The sequence below is a fragment of the Cyphellophora europaea genome, assembly GCF_000365145.1.
Source record: "Cyphellophora europaea CBS 101466 unplaced genomic scaffold supercont1.7, whole genome shotgun sequence".
NCBI classification, from domain to species: Eukaryota; Fungi; Ascomycota; class Eurotiomycetes; order Chaetothyriales; family Cyphellophoraceae; genus Cyphellophora; species Cyphellophora europaea.
Window position 1 is genome coordinate 314,518 of NW_008481813.1, and position 15,456 is coordinate 329,973.

Below are 15,456 nucleotides of genomic sequence, written 5' to 3' on the forward strand. Positions count from 1 at the left end.
TGAGGCAAGAACAGCGACTGAGGAAGGTGCCTCCCACCTTTTGGCCGAAGTTTTCTACCTCGAATCTTCCGCCTCAATTCATCTTTCTTACTACCACACCACCACCACATTCTTTGCATTGCTCATCCAGCATAGGTTCGGCACTTCCATTCCTTTCACAGTTTGGCTGCTTGTTCACTCTTGACTTGTATCAACAGCATCCACTCTCTCCACGACATCGTCGTTGGCTGACGATCTGTGCTGGTCCTTGATTTCACTCTTGCACGCTTCAACAATACCTTTCTGTCACGATGAAGGCTGCAGGCCCCCTCTCTGGCATGCTCAGCGTACAGCCCGCCGCCGCTGATGCTCACGATCGTCATATGCCTGATCTTGCTGCTCGTCAGGTCGGCCCGGTCTGGGCGGCTGGTGGTAAATCAGCTTTGTATGTCCCGCCTCCGGACATCTTTCCCCGGCAACTCCTTCAGCCAATGCCCTACTCTGAAGCCATTGAGCCACGTGTTAGACAAGATGTTCGTGATGTCACCGACATCAAGATGACTTCAGATGCCGACCACACCGCACACACCGCACAGTTGCTTCTCGGCAATCCACCTCAGGTATGTCGCTTCACCTTGCTACGCCTTCCACTCTGATAATCCATAGCTGCAAAAACTCGTCATCGACACTGGCAGCAGTGAGACCTGGGTTCCCAGAAAGGATTCGCCCTACTGCTCGAGCTCGGGTTGTCCTGTGGGCAGCTACGACGACGGTGGCTCGAACACCTTCAAGATGCTTGCCGAAGGCAATTTCAGTGCTTCATACATGGACGGCTCGCTCGTCGCAGGGGACTACATCCAAGACAAGATGACTATTTCCGGACAGACGTTTGATGCCGTCTTCGGTCAGGTTCAGACCGGGAATCTTTCCAGCTCCTTTTATGGCGGGGTCCTTGGTCTCGGCCCCAGCAATGGGAACGGCTGGCAGCAGCCTGAGGACAATTCGCTCCTTGAGGCCATGAAAGCCAACAACCTGATCAAGAGGGCCGTGTACGGCATCACGTTACCGCAGCAGGATTCGCCTGACGACTACTCCTTCACCTTTGGTGGAATAGACACCGCCAAGTTCGTGGCACCTCTTCAGGGCTCGCCGTTTGCTTTTTCGGACTCCGTCTCAGCAAAGCTGGACCAGATCATTGCCTTTCGACCCGGCCCCTCGACGTTGAAGCTTGATGATGGCAATCTTCTTCTGTCTCAGTCTTTCAATGTTCTACTAGACACTGGCTCAACGTTCACTTGGCTTCCCAGGGATGTTCTGGACGCCATTGTTGCTACATACGGTGGCAAAGAGGAGAATGGCCAATACCTCGTTCCTTCCGAAGCAGCAACTGACAACAACATTCTCCGTTTCGAGCTCGGTAATGTTTCAATCGCTGTGCCCATGGCTGACTTTGTCGACATGAAGAACACTGTCCCCGAACGTGGACTCCGTCTTGCTGCCGTGAACACTCGCTGGGAGGATGAGCTGGCCCGCTCTGATGACGATGCCAGCGCCTGGTCTGACTCCAAGTCATGGTCAGATGTCGAATTCAAGGAACACACCTGGGATGACACCGACACTGAGGATGCGTACTCGAACGACAAGTCCCAGACTGGTACAGTTTGGTCTGATGCTTCGGACAAGGAAGACTCAGAGTCCAAGGATGCGGCTGCTGCCCCTCACGTCTGGGCTGATGCGATCGACAAGCAAGCAGGTTCAGATGACGAGTCGAAGTCCGCAGCACAACGGACTGATGCTCCAGAGAAAGACGAAGACACTTCCGAATCCGAGAGCAAATCCGACTCCGGTAACGTCTGGACAGATGCTGCCTACAAAGGTAACGACGATCCCGAGAGCAAGCGTGAGACTGGGCCCAGTGAGCCATGGTCCGACATTCCTGAGAACAATGAAGGGCCCCCACAAGAAGAACTTGAAGCAGCCGAGACATGGTCTGATGCTTCCGAGAAAGATAAGCCTGAGTCAGGTGAATCTTGGTCCGATGAGGCTGCAAAGGACATGCCCGAGTCGGACGAGTCCTGGTCCGATGAGACTGCGAAGGACGAGCCCAAGTCAGACGAGTCCTCGTCTGATGAGGCTAGGAAGGACAAGCCTGCAGCCGACAACTCATGGTCTGATGAGGCTGCAAAGGACAAGCCCGAAGCAGACGAGTCCTGGTCTGATGAGACTGCGAAGGACAAGCCTGAAGCAGATAAGTCTTGGTCTGAAGCCTCCGACAAGGGCGAGACTCCTTCAGCCGAAGTCTCCGATGGTAACGAAGTCTGGTCCGACAACACCTCCGAGCAGCCACCTGACAAGGAGGAGGATGATGATGATAAGCCATCATTTGACAAAGCCGACGACTCGGCCAACACTGCGCAGCCCTCAAACGACAAGGAGGATGACGTTAAGCCATCTTTCGACAAAGGGGACGAATCGACCAACACTGAGCAGCACCCTTACTCGAAACAGAACGGCCATCCCAAGGGTCAACCAACCCAGTCCAAAGGAAAAGACCACTCGTATCCAGAGGAGACTTCGTCCAAAAAGCCAGCCTTGCCACCGAAGACCAGCAAGGTTGCTGAGACTTCGTTTTTCCCCCAGTCGACTCATGCGCCTCAGCCTACCAAGGAGCCTGAGACGCGGACCAAAACGCAGACCGAAATGCGGACCCAAACGTGGACCCAAACGCGGACCGACTGGAAGACCAACACCCTGACCTGGAAGTACACCTTCACTCACAACCACACGTGGACCGCGTACCAGAACTGCACAGCGACAGGAACGGCCGGACCTTCCACTGGTACTTCCAGTCCCTGGACGCAACAGGGCCACGCGCAATTGGCTCACGCCAACGAGAAAATCTGGTATCCTCTGCTTGCTCGTGTGGCTGAGCGAGACAGCATTCTCGGCGCCAGTTTCCTCACCTCAGCTTACATGTTCGTGGATATCGAAGCTCGTCGTGTGTACCTAGGCCAAGCTGTTAACGGTGCTTCCCAAAGTGAAATAAGAAGCATTCCCTTCGCTGATTCTAAAGAAGAGCAGGGATTGTTTTACCCTCCCATCGACTATGGTGATTCTCGCAAGCTAGCACAGCAGCAGGTTGAGCAGTATATTGGGTCCGATGATGAACAGAAGGCTCTCCCAATGGGAATTGACTCGGATCTCATGTGGACCTCGACCCGGACGTCAGCAGCAACGACCCTCGACACCACGGAAGCCGTGGTTCTCTCTGGAACATCAGCTCTGTCAACGGAGACAGCATCTGCAGAACCGACCTCGACCGAGTCGGAACACAAGGGAAGCAATGCGACAAGATACGGTGCAGTCTTGTCATCAGCTCTGATGATTGTGGTGTCGGTGGCGATGTTTGTGGGATTGTGAGCATTCCGGCTTTTGGATGAGATGGTTTTGATTCATATTCTTCCGGAGTAGCGAGGCCTGTCAGCAGGATAGGCAGTATTCTTAACGCATTGTGCACAGTCTTCAGCTTCTGCTTGCCATGATCTCGCTGCTGCCTCTTTGTGAAGCATCTGCTTGCTACAGAGCCGCCTTTCACACAGAGTCCACTCTGACCATCCGTTCTCTGGTGTGCTGATGTTTTAACCCCGCCAGCTGATTGGAAACAACGCAGCACCAACACCACCGGCTTCCAGTCCTCTCTCTGTTGCGAGTAGATTGTATGCAGCACTGGCATTTGCTGTGTCCATGACATCCACGCGCATGCCCAGCTCGCTCATCAAGTAGTCCCTGGTGCTGGGGTGCAGCGGATGCAATTTATCTCCCGTGCCCAAAACCAACAAGTCCGGCCGCGGATACAGATGCGCGAGCAGCGACAACGCCTCCGGCGGCAACACCAGCATCCCTCTCTTGTCCCGCATACTGCCGTTGCCGTTACCACCACCAGCAGCGGCAGCAGCAGCAGCAGCAGCAGCTCCTCCCGTCACTCCCTTGGTCCCCGTCCCCGTCCTCGTCTCTGCGCTTTGACCAGTGCCAGTGGTAGTGGCGTTCCACGGCTCCCACGAAAACGCCTCCCCGCCCAGCAGCAGCAATCCACTCCCCGACGTGGTCTTCAGGCCGTTACTCAGGTGGAAGCCCTCGGGCGTGCAGGCGTCGACGGCGTTCGCGGGCTGCGGGGTCTGCGACGTGTTGAAAATGTCCATGGCCGAGAAGTCGGTCTGCGTGTCTTCGCTGCTTGTGGGGCCGCGGTCGCGCGTCGGGGAGGGGGCGTTGGGATTGCGGTCTTGGGGGGTGCGGCGGCGGGGTTGGTATTTTGTTGAAGTCTGTTGGTTTTGAGAGGGGAGGTGGGGGGTCGTGCTTATAGGGCGGTTGTGGGGGTGGAGGGTCGGGGGGGAAGAGAAGGTTTTGGGTGTGCTGATGGCGGAGAGGCATTTGGTGGTAGTGGTGGTGGTGGTGGAAGGCCGTTGGGGGAAGGCCAGCGAGCGTAGGGCGCGGAGCGCGGTGGCGGATGGGGCATGCGGTGGCATTGTTGGCGCGTGATGTACAGGCGAGAGGGAGCGGACTATGAGTCGAGGTTGGGGACCTGCGTAGAGAAGAGCGAGAGAGGATAGCGCTCGTTGCGATGATCTGAAGCTCCGGACGTCGTTGCGCGAGAGGAAGAGGAAGTCTTTCGCTGACACGGAGAGGCGACCTTAGAGGCGTACAATTGGGTCGCTTTGACGGCTGCTAAACGTTTCAGATACTTCTCAGTAGGAGGATGCTTTCGTGCAGTGTATCTGAGTGGTAGGGACTGCTCAAGCTAACCAGCGGCTTTGTACTTCACTATGACGTTTGGACGCGGAAATATATTTGTGGAGAATCTGTGCTCACCTTGGGATGAGCTAGTGTAGCCAAAGATGTCGTTGTGTAGAGTCTAGATATTCACTCGATAATATCGATGATCCTCAGTTCATTTCGTCAAGACTATGATATCAGGGTGTCAAGGTGGTAGTCAGAAGTAGATGGGTCAGCCCTGTGTCCGACAGGTATTCAATAGCATTTGTTGCTACCCTCTGCGCCCACAATGTAAGCCCTGATTATATCTGTGAAGCTGTCCTTTTCCACGACACATGCAGCCACGATGCTGGAGTACTCTATAACAACAATTTGAATCATGCTCGCTCGCTCGCTCTAGCTCTGAATGCTACAGATCCTTTTGCATCAGATCTCCAGGTCAGTGCATCATCCCACACCCACATTCCATCTCCTCTCTCTTTCGGTGCTTGAAATCGCCATGATAATCGTCCAGGACTTTGAGCTGTCCGTTCGGATTGACTGGTAGGCCCGGTGGTCCCATCCACGCATAGTCGCCCATCTCCTCACCGGGGAACAGTCTCTCCAGCGCGGCATCCGCGGTTTCGACTTCTGGAAAATCCAGGCCGGAACTGCCCGTCTTGACATGTTTGCTCTTTAGCTCACTTGTCACGGCATCGATGTCAACGTCTAGGTACTCGGCAATGAAGCGTCCTACTTCAATGTTCTCGTGGTTTCCAACGAGTTGACGTGCATGTTCCGGCGCTGAAGCGTAGATGTTGACGTCAACCCCACTATGTCCGTGTGTGGACCAGCCAACCTGCGCACGGCGCGAGATCATGTCAGCGAATAGGTAGCTAGGCGGCCATATAGGCTCCGCGTCGATGATGTCGGAGACTTCGCCAGACGAGAAGTCGACAATGCCCAAATCATCCTGGAGAATAGATTCGACGGCAACGCGCTTCTCGTCACGCGAGGCCGCAGTCGCCAAATCCGAGGACAAATAGTCGGCCCACTTGTGTGCAGCATATTCGGCCGAATGCGAGGCATTCGCCAGTACGCCAGGGAACCAGTAATAATGTGGATATTCCTTGTGGAGTTGGCGGGCGGTGGCAAGACCGCCAGTCTCGTGGTCGGATGTGCTCACTAGGATGCCAGGTGTGGGATCCTTCTCCAAAAAGTCGAGGACGGCGGAGAAGGCTTTGTCGTGCGCCAGAACTTCGTGAACCTGGGCAGCAGGATCATTGCCGTGGCCGGCGTGATCGATGCGAGAGCCTTCAATCATGATGAAAAAGCCCTTGTCGCTGTCCTTGGTGGCGGCAGAGAGGGCCTCTAGAGCGAACTCGGCCATCTCGGACTCGGAGGGGTAGACATCGGAGACGTGCTCACGGTCGATTTCATATGGAATATCGGTAGGGGCGAGGAGGCCGAGCAGGGGAAGCTTGACCTCGCCGGAGGAAGCGAGGGCATCAAATTCCTTGCGGCTGTCGAAGTAGTTGAATCCGTTCTTCTTGGCCATTGCAACGACATCCCTGGAGTCGCTGCGGCATGAGCCCTCGGTGGTATTGGGAAGAAAGTGGCAGCGGCCTCCACCGATCATGACATCAACCACGCGACCGAGGGGATAATGTCCGATCATCTGCTCGGCAATCAGGTCTTCGTACTCGCGGCGGTTGGCATGAGCGGCGAAGCAAGCGGGTGTTGCGTCTGTGAGACGGGTGGTTACTACTAGACCGGTCATATAGCCGGCCTTCTTTGCCGCTTCCAAAACGGTCCCGCAAGGAGTGTGATCTGGCAGAACTGAGATAGCGCCATTATAGCTCTTGAAGCCACACGAGAAGGCGGTGGCACCAGCGGCCGAGTCAGTAACCAGACTGCTCGAGCTGCGGGTTCGCGAAGTGCCAATGATGTGTTGGTCTAGTACCAAGACGTCGTCAATCGGTAGCCCGCTGGCATACTGGCGGTAACTCCTCGTCAAGGCTAGCGATGTCGGACCCATGCCGTCCGACACCATGAAGATCATGTTTCGTTTGCCAGAGGGTTTTCCATCTTCTCCCCACCCTCCGTTGTTGGGTTTACTGCCGACCTGTCTCTCATGTTGGAAGACGACTGCAAGCGCCACAACGGCTGCAGTCGCAAGTAAGGCCCATGTGAAGAGTCCGATTTCCCGCCATCTGTTCCGATTGTCTTCCGATCGGTTGGTGGGTTGGCCTGTGAGCAGAGCGTCCTCCTCGGCGAGGTCCTGGTTTGATGATTGGGGCGAAGTTGGCCGCGCCAGGAGGGGTTCCTGGCCTCCAGGCATGACAGTATGATATTGTTGAAGCACAGTCTAGCCGAATACCATCGTCATGCAGCAGGCTTCGTGTTGGTAGCAGTGAGGCTGATAGTGTGAAGTCGACAGGCGCAGGCGTCTGTGTCACTGCGACGGACCGGATCAGGGCATCAAGGCCATGCGCAGGTTGATGCATGCGCTAGGCAGTGTAGCCAATCGCGGCTGCTTCTCCGCACACGAGTGGTTCACCAATCCATTCCCAAGTAGCGGACCTGGGCTGGAAAAGCACTGACTTCACAACGTCGACGATAATGGAGGGTTTGCCTTCTTGACTACCTAGTACTTGCCCTGTTAGCGGGTCGATTAAGCCCAACGCCCACATCTGAGGTAGCGGCAGGTTGGATTAGGGTCCGCTTCCACCAGCTCATCAGCTACTTCGCAGCCTCACGCTCCAGCCTTATCGGAGCACAACAGTAACAAGTATAACGCTCGGTCGGCATAACAGCTCTGCCGGTTCCCGATCTATTGCGGGATCGAGTCTAAATCTCAGTCAGATTGATGAAGAGCGAACGGCCTGGGATTTCTGGAGCACTGCATGCACATGGCGTCGCGAAATTGCGCTATGGCGTGATGGCCAAGATAGCGAGCGCCACGAGGCGGCCAGGCGCTTCCTTTGGCTGAGTCCTTGTTGCCTACTTATCAGCCTTGTAGCCCAATAACGTGCCTGCAAATTCTCTTTTCAAACCTATCCATGAATCAACGGCCAAGTCAAAGACAAGTCAAGATTCCGCAGAGAAAGACTGCGAAAGTAAGAGCGCTCTTCTATTGGAATATAACCAGAGTATAGATACACGAATTGGTCGCAAAACTGGAAACCATGGCGCCCCGATGCCCCTCCAGCAGGCATGTAGTCTATAGCAGAACCCAACATCTATCTGATGTTCAGACACATAAGGCCTCCAGAAGGTTTCAACACGCTAACGCCGACACGTTGACCTAGAATAGGCCATAGGCCTTCGCGCCATAGTATCCCGCCGCAGCGCCGGTCGCCAGAATAGCAGCCCACGCCATCAGACCTCTCTGGACATTCTTCTTCATGAACTCCTCGATAGCCTGGGCATCGTTCATACGTGGGAAAGGTGTGTCTTTGGGCACGGGCACACCAAGCATGGCGCACAGAGGCTCCCAGCCATCTCGCACGTCGAAGAAGAAGAGTTTCTCTTTGGGCACTACCTTCTTGAGATGTGCGATATGGCGCTCATACATGGCGCGAGTTGGCCGTTGTGGCTCACCGGGCTTGAAATACAGGTGGCCCACCTGTCCCTCGTCCAGAACGTCGTGGTATCTGCGGAATCGCCGTAGCGTTGGTAGAGGAGCCAGGATCCAGGAAAGCAGCGTCAAGTTGCCCTTCTCGACAATGGGCGCAAGACTGGTCCACCACTTATCCGGGTCGCGCACGGTGCAGATGACTTTTGCGTCTGGGTATATCTCCATCAGCTCTTCCACCAAGCAGTTGGCTGGCAAGTCTGTGCAGCCAACAAATCCGTCCATCAGCTCTTTCACGTTCTCGAGAACGTACTTGCGATCTTGGTCGTTCTTTATGGGTGTGCGTTCGAAGGTGCGAATCCACTGGTTGATGTGTGATTCAGGCGAGGATAGCAGCTGAGTGCCTCCATGGTAGACGGGACCATCGAGTAGCAGGGAGAGGGCTGAGCCAAATGAGGTGGTGCCGGTTCTGCTGAGGCCGGCGCCGATGACCTGCAGCTTCTTGCCCTCTTGAGGCACGGAGGCGTGCTGGCCCATGGCGCTGTGTGAGGTATGGAGCAACGGGCTCACAGAGTCTGGTGTTGTGTTGTGGTGATTGAGAAGGTGAATAGACTTCAAAATTGAGCTCAAGTTGGCAAGGATCGACTGGAAGGTGGAATTAAAGGAGATATATGGTACGAAGAAGAAGTGGGTTGTGTGAACAGGAGAGGAATTACGCAACGATTGGGAAGGGAAGTCGTCTTATCAATACACCACAACACCGGTGTAGCGCCCACCATGTCGTACGCGAGAAGGAGAGGGGGGCAGGGGATCCGACACCTGGTGGATGGCTACAAGGTTCGTGCACCAGCCGGCGCAGGATCGTCAGGCGATTTTTTTTAGAGCCTGTGGCTTATGGCGGGAGTTTCCTGCCCCTAGCCTTGCGCGGGGGATGCTGACTCCAATCAATGAACGGCCTTTGGGCCCTGGTACGCTACGACGCTGTTGACCGAATTGGTAGCTTCCTGGCCGCTTCCACTTTCAGTAACGCTTGATACTGGGAAAGATCTCGCCAATCATCAATGGCGCTCGAGCACACTATACGCGTGAGATGAACGAGAGTCCAGGCCTGTTTCAACACGAAAGCCGAGGATGCTCCATCCTCTGCTGACCTGAGTGTCTCCAAGCCCACAAATCTGGTGTCCGTATGCGTAAGTTTTCCGACAGGAGCGCACGAATAACAGGGCAAGACGATCGTGTTACAGCAGGGTGGAGGCCGTCATCTGCGGACCTTGGCAGAGCGGTAGACGGCACGTTCAACTCTTTGCTGTCGTCAACGCGTCAGGTAGCCTCGGAACACTTCATAATCTCCACCTTCTGCTGCCTGCGTCTGTCATCTCAAGCCGGAAATCGGCATTGATCGATAGTTGGCTAATCTCAGAGATGCCAGCGTTGACCAAGAAGAACAGGCACCTAGCACTACGCCCCCATGGAAAAAGGCGTCGATCATCAGCAATTTGCGGTTTCACGACCTTTATGCTTCCCGTCATCATGCAGGATTTCCTTGGCCCCGGGGCTCTCCCGAGTAGCACGGAAATGAATGACGGCGTTCAACACTGCCTTGCTCGTCGACTAATGATGCGTTCAGTATGCACCCCGGAACCAAAAACAGTCCGCCGCCAAGCAAGACACAGGCGGAGGTCGGAATGCTGCAAGCATATGTACATATGCGGTGATTCATCAAGTGCAGCAGACCATTCACCTCTACATACATGCCTGCTCGAGCCTTGTCTACATACAAGCGATCGCTGGTGGTGGTGATTCCTTCGAGCGTGTCCCGGATTAAGCGAGACAAGGCATTTCGGCCCCGCCTAGCGATCGCAATTTGCCTCTTGCAGCCCCGAAAAAGGGGGCGGTTCTCGGGCATCCGACCAGGCCATCACCGATAACCGTCGCCGTGATACTCCATACAGGATTACAGTACAGTACTGCAACCCCCTGAGAATAGTGTGGTGGGGGAAGCACCGAACAAATCTAAACGACGCACAAGCGTTACCTTTCCAGCGCCGATTATTACTGCGCACAGTGTACAAGTGGCGCTCGCCCAGAGGCCGCCAGCCATATGGCTTGGTCGATGCTTGAACGAGTGGCCCTCCTGTATGATCACGGCCCCTTCTTGAAACGAAACTCTTTTTTAGGGGCACTAGTGGTGGGCTTTCGGTACGAACTACTAAGACATTCTACTCTCAACGGGACCAATGCTTTGGCGGCCTTAAACTGGTCAAGCTCGCTGTCGGCTGTTCTTGGGATCCCATCAATCAATCCTGCAGAAGATTCCAGTACTTTGCATGCGGCCCTAAGGTCCTACCCCGACTCTACCACTTGAGACCCCTGTTCTGGAGTTTGTCGAAGCACCACATATGTGCGACATTCGATTGCCGTGCCAGCAGATCTTTCACCTAGTTCGAAAAGGTCTTCCGTACCGAAAAGACGTGAACAATCGTCTATCTTACGCTTCGCTTCCATGGCGCGCCTTCGGTGTCCACTTGCTGCCTCCTCAGGCATCCAGCTAGATTGCTGTCTTATCAGCAGCCACTGACCGATAGTGCTGAGTGAAATCGTATTCGATGCTTGAATTTTTCTACACCCCAGTACATGTCAGTTCATCAATTAGCCGAATAGAGGTTTTGCCAGGGGTAGTTTCGCTCTGTAGCCGCCTTCACCTACCAGAAGGAAAGTCTTTGTCCCTGCCGCATCTCCTTCCAAGTCTTGGAAGATCTTCAGCAGCTTGTCGTTTTGCAGGACGTGGTCCGGATCGTTGTTGCGAACCCTATTGAAGTTTCGCTGCGATCGCTCGTCGATATACTTCAAATACTTTTCGCGCCGGATTTGGGCATACAAATCCAGGATCTCGTCGCCTGCTTGGCCTTTGTAGACCCCGATCAGACAATCCGCTAGGGCACCGGCATCTAGGACTGCAGCCATGCAGCCATAACCCCCTGGAACTGTTAGCATGCTCTCATAACTTGCATGCTGGCCTGGCCAACAAGAGCAGCGAGGTGGCTGATTTTCGCGGACGCACTATGCTTGCAAGGGAAGACGCAAACTTACCCCATGGATTGTTGACGTGGGCTGCATCACCAGCCAGGAGGATGCGACCGACACGCATCGACTCGACGCAGCGGTTGTGCGTACGGAAGTGATCCGTCTGGGTGATCTTGTACTGTCCAGGCTTGGGATGACCTGGCAGCATTTTCTCAAAGACCGTTGGCCGGCGCTGCTCGTATTCCTCGTCGGTGAGGCCATCGATGTCGCCGTAAGTTACCCGCCAGAGACCTCCCTTTCCACGTTTTGCGATCAAACCCCAATAGTTTGGGTCAACCATGTAGTTGCCGCCATCCCAGCCGTGCTTCTCGAAGCCATCGTACCACACCTGCATACATTAGAGGGTGTCGAGGAGCAGGAAAGAATCACTTACATTTTGGACCAGCAGGTGGCAGTCGAAAGTCACACCAGGCCAATGGCGGCCGTACAAGCAATGTCTAACCACACTCTTGCTACCATCGCAGCCGATCAGGTAATCTGCCTCGAAGCGAGTTGTCCCTGGTGTTCCATCAACCTTGACATCGACCCATGCGCGTTCATCATCCTGTCCTACAGCTACAACCTCATGCTTGAACTTGACCTCGACCCTTCCTTGCGTCTTTTCCACACAGTGACGATAAATGATCCGGACCAACAGATTCAACGGCAAAATAGTCATGCGATCCGGGTGGTCTTTGATAACCGACAAGTCGACGCCAGCCAATCGCTCATGAGTGCTGGTCTTCCGCCAGCAGATAGAAGGGAAATTCTCGATGGAAGCGTCGCGGATGTCGTCTATCAGACCAGCCTTCCGGAAGACACGAGTGGCGGGTACCCCATACTGAGTGGCGCGGAGTCGCTCGTCGAGACGGTCCCACGACTCAAGGACTGTTACGTGAATGCCTTGTTGCGCCAGGAGTAGTGCTGAGAGGAGTCCTGCAGGGCCGGCGCCGGCCACCACAACCTGTTTTGGTGAGCACAGGAGGAGGGAAACGGTGGTATTGCTGGGTTGCCAACCTTCTCAAACGGTGCTTTGTTGTCACTTGCAGCGGCCATGATGATTACCAAACAACCAGAGAGTGATACTTGGGCGGTACAGCAAGCAGTCTCACCGTGGGCTTATGTACCCAGCACCACCGCAGCAGAGTCTCATCGCGGGGTAATCACGAATCTAACAACGCGATTACTGGTGACGGCCGTCTGACAAGTTACAGGGTCGGTCTCTGGAAAGAGAGAGTGCTCGCGAACTAATATGCGATACAGACTTGGTCATCTCACTCACAACGAGGCACGGTAGGTTTACACTGCTGACATGATCTCCAACCCCTCGGCTGTAAGGTCTCTGCGCGTGCGGAGAGGACGACTATGTTGATTGGTCACGCGCCTGCGCTGTTCCTGTCGAGTCTCGTGAGCGTTGAGGAGACAAAGGGTGCTCTACAAGTACCAAGAATGGTTTTCTTGGTACATTTAAGGTAGGAATGCGGGAGCTGCAAAAGAGTAGATCTGACAAGGGTAAGCTGTTCATCTGCATCTTTTCTGCGGCAAGTAAGAGAATCTTGAGGTTTGTCTGACTGGCCACCACCATTCGGTCCTATGCTGTGCAGTCTTTTGAGACCTGTCTCGCAGCTCGGGTCTCATCCAGTAATGATGGATGGATGGTAAAGGCTTCGCAGCTACGCAGCAGTGGCGAGATTCCGCCAGCGGGCCCCTGACCAGATTTGGCGTGGCCCAATTAACGGGCAGCAAAGCGAGACAAGGACAGAGGCGCTTAACCGCAACAGGCGAAAGTGGAGTGGCAGTGGCCAATTCCAGCAGGCTTCTACGCGGCCAGCAAGCTGCTACCAGCGATCCAGCGCCCCAGTGCCTTGTTGAGCCCCCCGGCGCCGGCTTCACCACCATCTCAGATCCCATCTCCCTTTCAAAACCTCGTTGTCGTGCTACTTTTTGTTCTGTCCGCTCCCAACACACCACCACTCGCTACTAACCCCCTACCTTTCAGGTCACCTTCGTCCTTCGTTACATACACGCTTCTAGACCTTTGTAATTGTCCTCGGACACACGCCCCTGCGCCTGCATTCCAGAACCGCGGCGCAGTCACAGCACACCCGCACGTACCCTCGCACAAGGAAAGACGCCAATCGTTTGTCACCTTGCATCGCTTTCCACTTCAAGAGTTGTACAACATACACATCAAGCATCTATAATCTGCGCCTTCATCGTCCCCGCCACTGTACCAACTTTTTTGACACCGGCCGGTCACAATGGCCAATCTTATTTGGCGATCAGCCTTCCTTCTCTCGCTGGCCGTCTCGACCGCCTACGCCCAAGACGCCGACATCAAGTGCGGACCGGGCAACCTCTGCCCCGAGGATAAGCCCTGCTGCTCACGTATGCATTATTCCTGTTACCACACGCTGTTTGGCCACTAACATCAATTAGAATATGGCTCTTGCGGTGTTGGCGCCTACTGTCTCGGTGGCTGCGACCCCGTCAACTCCTTCAGCCTAGACGCCTGCGTACCTATGCCCATTTGCAAAGATTACAGCAAAAACAGCTTCAGCAATCTCGATGATTTCGTGAAGCAGGACGAATACCTCGGCGATCCTGGTGACGCCCCTTGGGTGTACTCTGGAGAGCCGGTTACCAACAACGGCGAATTGTGGCTCACCATGGCCGAGGGCACTTCTGGCACCTTGATCAAGAGCACGACTTTCATGTGGTACGGCAGAATAAAAGCCTCGATCCGCGCCTCTCCTGGCACCGGTGTTGTCACTGCCTTCATCGCCCTTGGCGATTCCAAGGACGAAATCGATTACGAGTGGATCGGTGTGCAGTCTTCTGCTACTCAGACCAACTTCTATTCCCAGGGCGTTACCAACTGTGAGTCAGCACTCTCTTCTCTTTCGGCTAGCTGCTAACACGCGACAGACAACAATGGCAAGAACCTTACCAACCAGCCCGATGTAACTGCCTCATTCCACGATTACGAGATTGACTGGACTCCCGATACCATCACCTGGACTATCGACGGCAAGGAAGTCCGTGTTCTCGAGCGCGAAGAAACTTGGAACGCTACCGCCGGTCGCTACTCATACCCGCAAACCCCTTGCCAAATCCAGCTGTCTCTCTGGCCTGCTGGTCTGTCTACCAATGCTGAAGGTACTATTGAGTGGGCTGGCGGTCTCGTCGACTGGAGCTCTCCAGACATGGTCAATGGCTATTACCATGCCGACTTCAAGAATCTGGAGACCGAATGCTACGATCCTCCCAAAGGCGCCAACGGCACTGGCAAGACGAGCTACGTCATCAACGACAAGGCTATGACCAACCTCAGCATTGCTTTGACCGATAAAGACACCGTTCTCGGCTCGTTCCAGGCAACTGGCTTGAACATGGATTTTGGCAAGGACGATAACAAGAAGAACACCACCGGCTCCATCCCTGGCCAGAGCGGCGGTGGGCCTAGCCAGGCCAACCATGGCGATGAGGATGGTGGTTCCTCCACAAACGATGACGGTAGCAGTGGTACCAGCCCGAGTGGTAGTGCCAGCACCGGCTTCGTGCAAGGCAATGGTGGACAAGACAACGGCGCCACGGCAACTGGTGCACCCGAGAAGGTTATGCAGGGCAGCCTGTTTGCTGCTCTCGTGGCTATTGTCGGTCTGTGCGTGTTGTGAGCCTCGAGTCCAAGGATGGCATGGTGCGTTTTGATGTTTTAGCATTGCGTTGCGAGGAGTGAGTTCCAACTGTCTGCATGTTGATAGTGTTTGGTGAGAAGGACTGGGCAGGAAAATCGTGCTTTTGGCGATCCGATGAAATGGTTTGGCTCGTGGTTGAGCTGGAACTAGAGCTTCGACGGCGGATAGGTGGTTACGATAGTAATGCCAAATATTCAATCTTTGACTCAGTACACGTCTGGTTCTCAGAGCAAGCCCTAGTACCCTCGTGAACGTCGTCGCTGTTTAGACTGGTGACGAGGTGGACAAATGAATGGACGGGCTGCCTCGAATTACCTCGGCGCCAAGGCCAGGCAACGCCTCTCCGTTACGGAACCTCGCATCGAAGTCACCTTACAACATGATATTGCT

The 15,456-nt window shown here is 54.8% G+C and overlaps 6 protein-coding genes across 6 annotated transcripts; 2 read left to right on the forward strand and 4 right to left on the reverse strand.

Moving 5' to 3' along the window:
• Nucleotides 1-290: 290 nt before the first annotated feature.
• On the forward strand, nucleotides 291-3,399 carry HMPREF1541_07202 (uncharacterized protein; the record flags this gene model as incomplete). The annotated part of the gene is made up of 2 exons (XM_008721527.1): nucleotides 291-599; nucleotides 646-3,399. 2 exons carry the CDS (start codon nucleotides 291-293, stop codon nucleotides 3,397-3,399), a joined length of 3,063 nt encoding a protein of 1,020 aa, XP_008719749.1.
• A 218-nt stretch (nucleotides 3,400-3,617) lies between these two features.
• Nucleotides 3,618-4,502, reverse strand: HMPREF1541_07203 (uncharacterized protein; the record flags this gene model as incomplete). The annotated part of the gene is made up of 1 exon (XM_008721528.1): nucleotides 3,618-4,502. The coding sequence occupies one exon, from the start codon at nucleotides 4,500-4,502 to the stop codon at nucleotides 3,618-3,620; it is 885 nt and encodes a 294-aa protein (XP_008719750.1).
• Nucleotides 4,503-5,188: 686 nt separating this feature from the next.
• HMPREF1541_07204 (uncharacterized protein) lies at nucleotides 5,189-7,069 on the reverse strand (the record flags this gene model as incomplete). The annotated part of the gene is made up of 1 exon (XM_008721529.1): nucleotides 5,189-7,069. The coding sequence occupies one exon, from the start codon at nucleotides 7,067-7,069 to the stop codon at nucleotides 5,189-5,191; it is 1,881 nt and encodes a 626-aa protein (XP_008719751.1).
• Nucleotides 7,070-8,035: 966 nt separating this feature from the next.
• Nucleotides 8,036-8,842, reverse strand: HMPREF1541_07205 (uncharacterized protein; the record flags this gene model as incomplete). The annotated part of the gene is made up of 1 exon (XM_008721530.1): nucleotides 8,036-8,842. The coding sequence occupies one exon, from the start codon at nucleotides 8,840-8,842 to the stop codon at nucleotides 8,036-8,038; it is 807 nt and encodes a 268-aa protein (XP_008719752.1).
• Nucleotides 8,843-10,954: 2,112 nt separating this feature from the next.
• On the reverse strand, nucleotides 10,955-12,424 carry HMPREF1541_07206 (uncharacterized protein; the record flags this gene model as incomplete). The annotated part of the gene is made up of 4 exons (XM_008721531.1): nucleotides 10,955-11,283; nucleotides 11,396-11,717; nucleotides 11,763-12,332; nucleotides 12,386-12,424. The coding sequence occupies 4 exons, from the start codon at nucleotides 12,422-12,424 to the stop codon at nucleotides 10,955-10,957; spliced, it is 1,260 nt and encodes a 419-aa protein (XP_008719753.1).
• A 1,205-nt stretch (nucleotides 12,425-13,629) lies between these two features.
• HMPREF1541_07207 (uncharacterized protein) lies at nucleotides 13,630-15,045 on the forward strand (the record flags this gene model as incomplete). Its single annotated transcript, XM_008721532.1, has 3 exons — nucleotides 13,630-13,756; nucleotides 13,808-14,248; nucleotides 14,297-15,045. 3 exons carry the CDS (start codon nucleotides 13,630-13,632, stop codon nucleotides 15,043-15,045), a joined length of 1,317 nt encoding a protein of 438 aa, XP_008719754.1.
• Nucleotides 15,046-15,456: the final 411 nt, after the last annotated feature.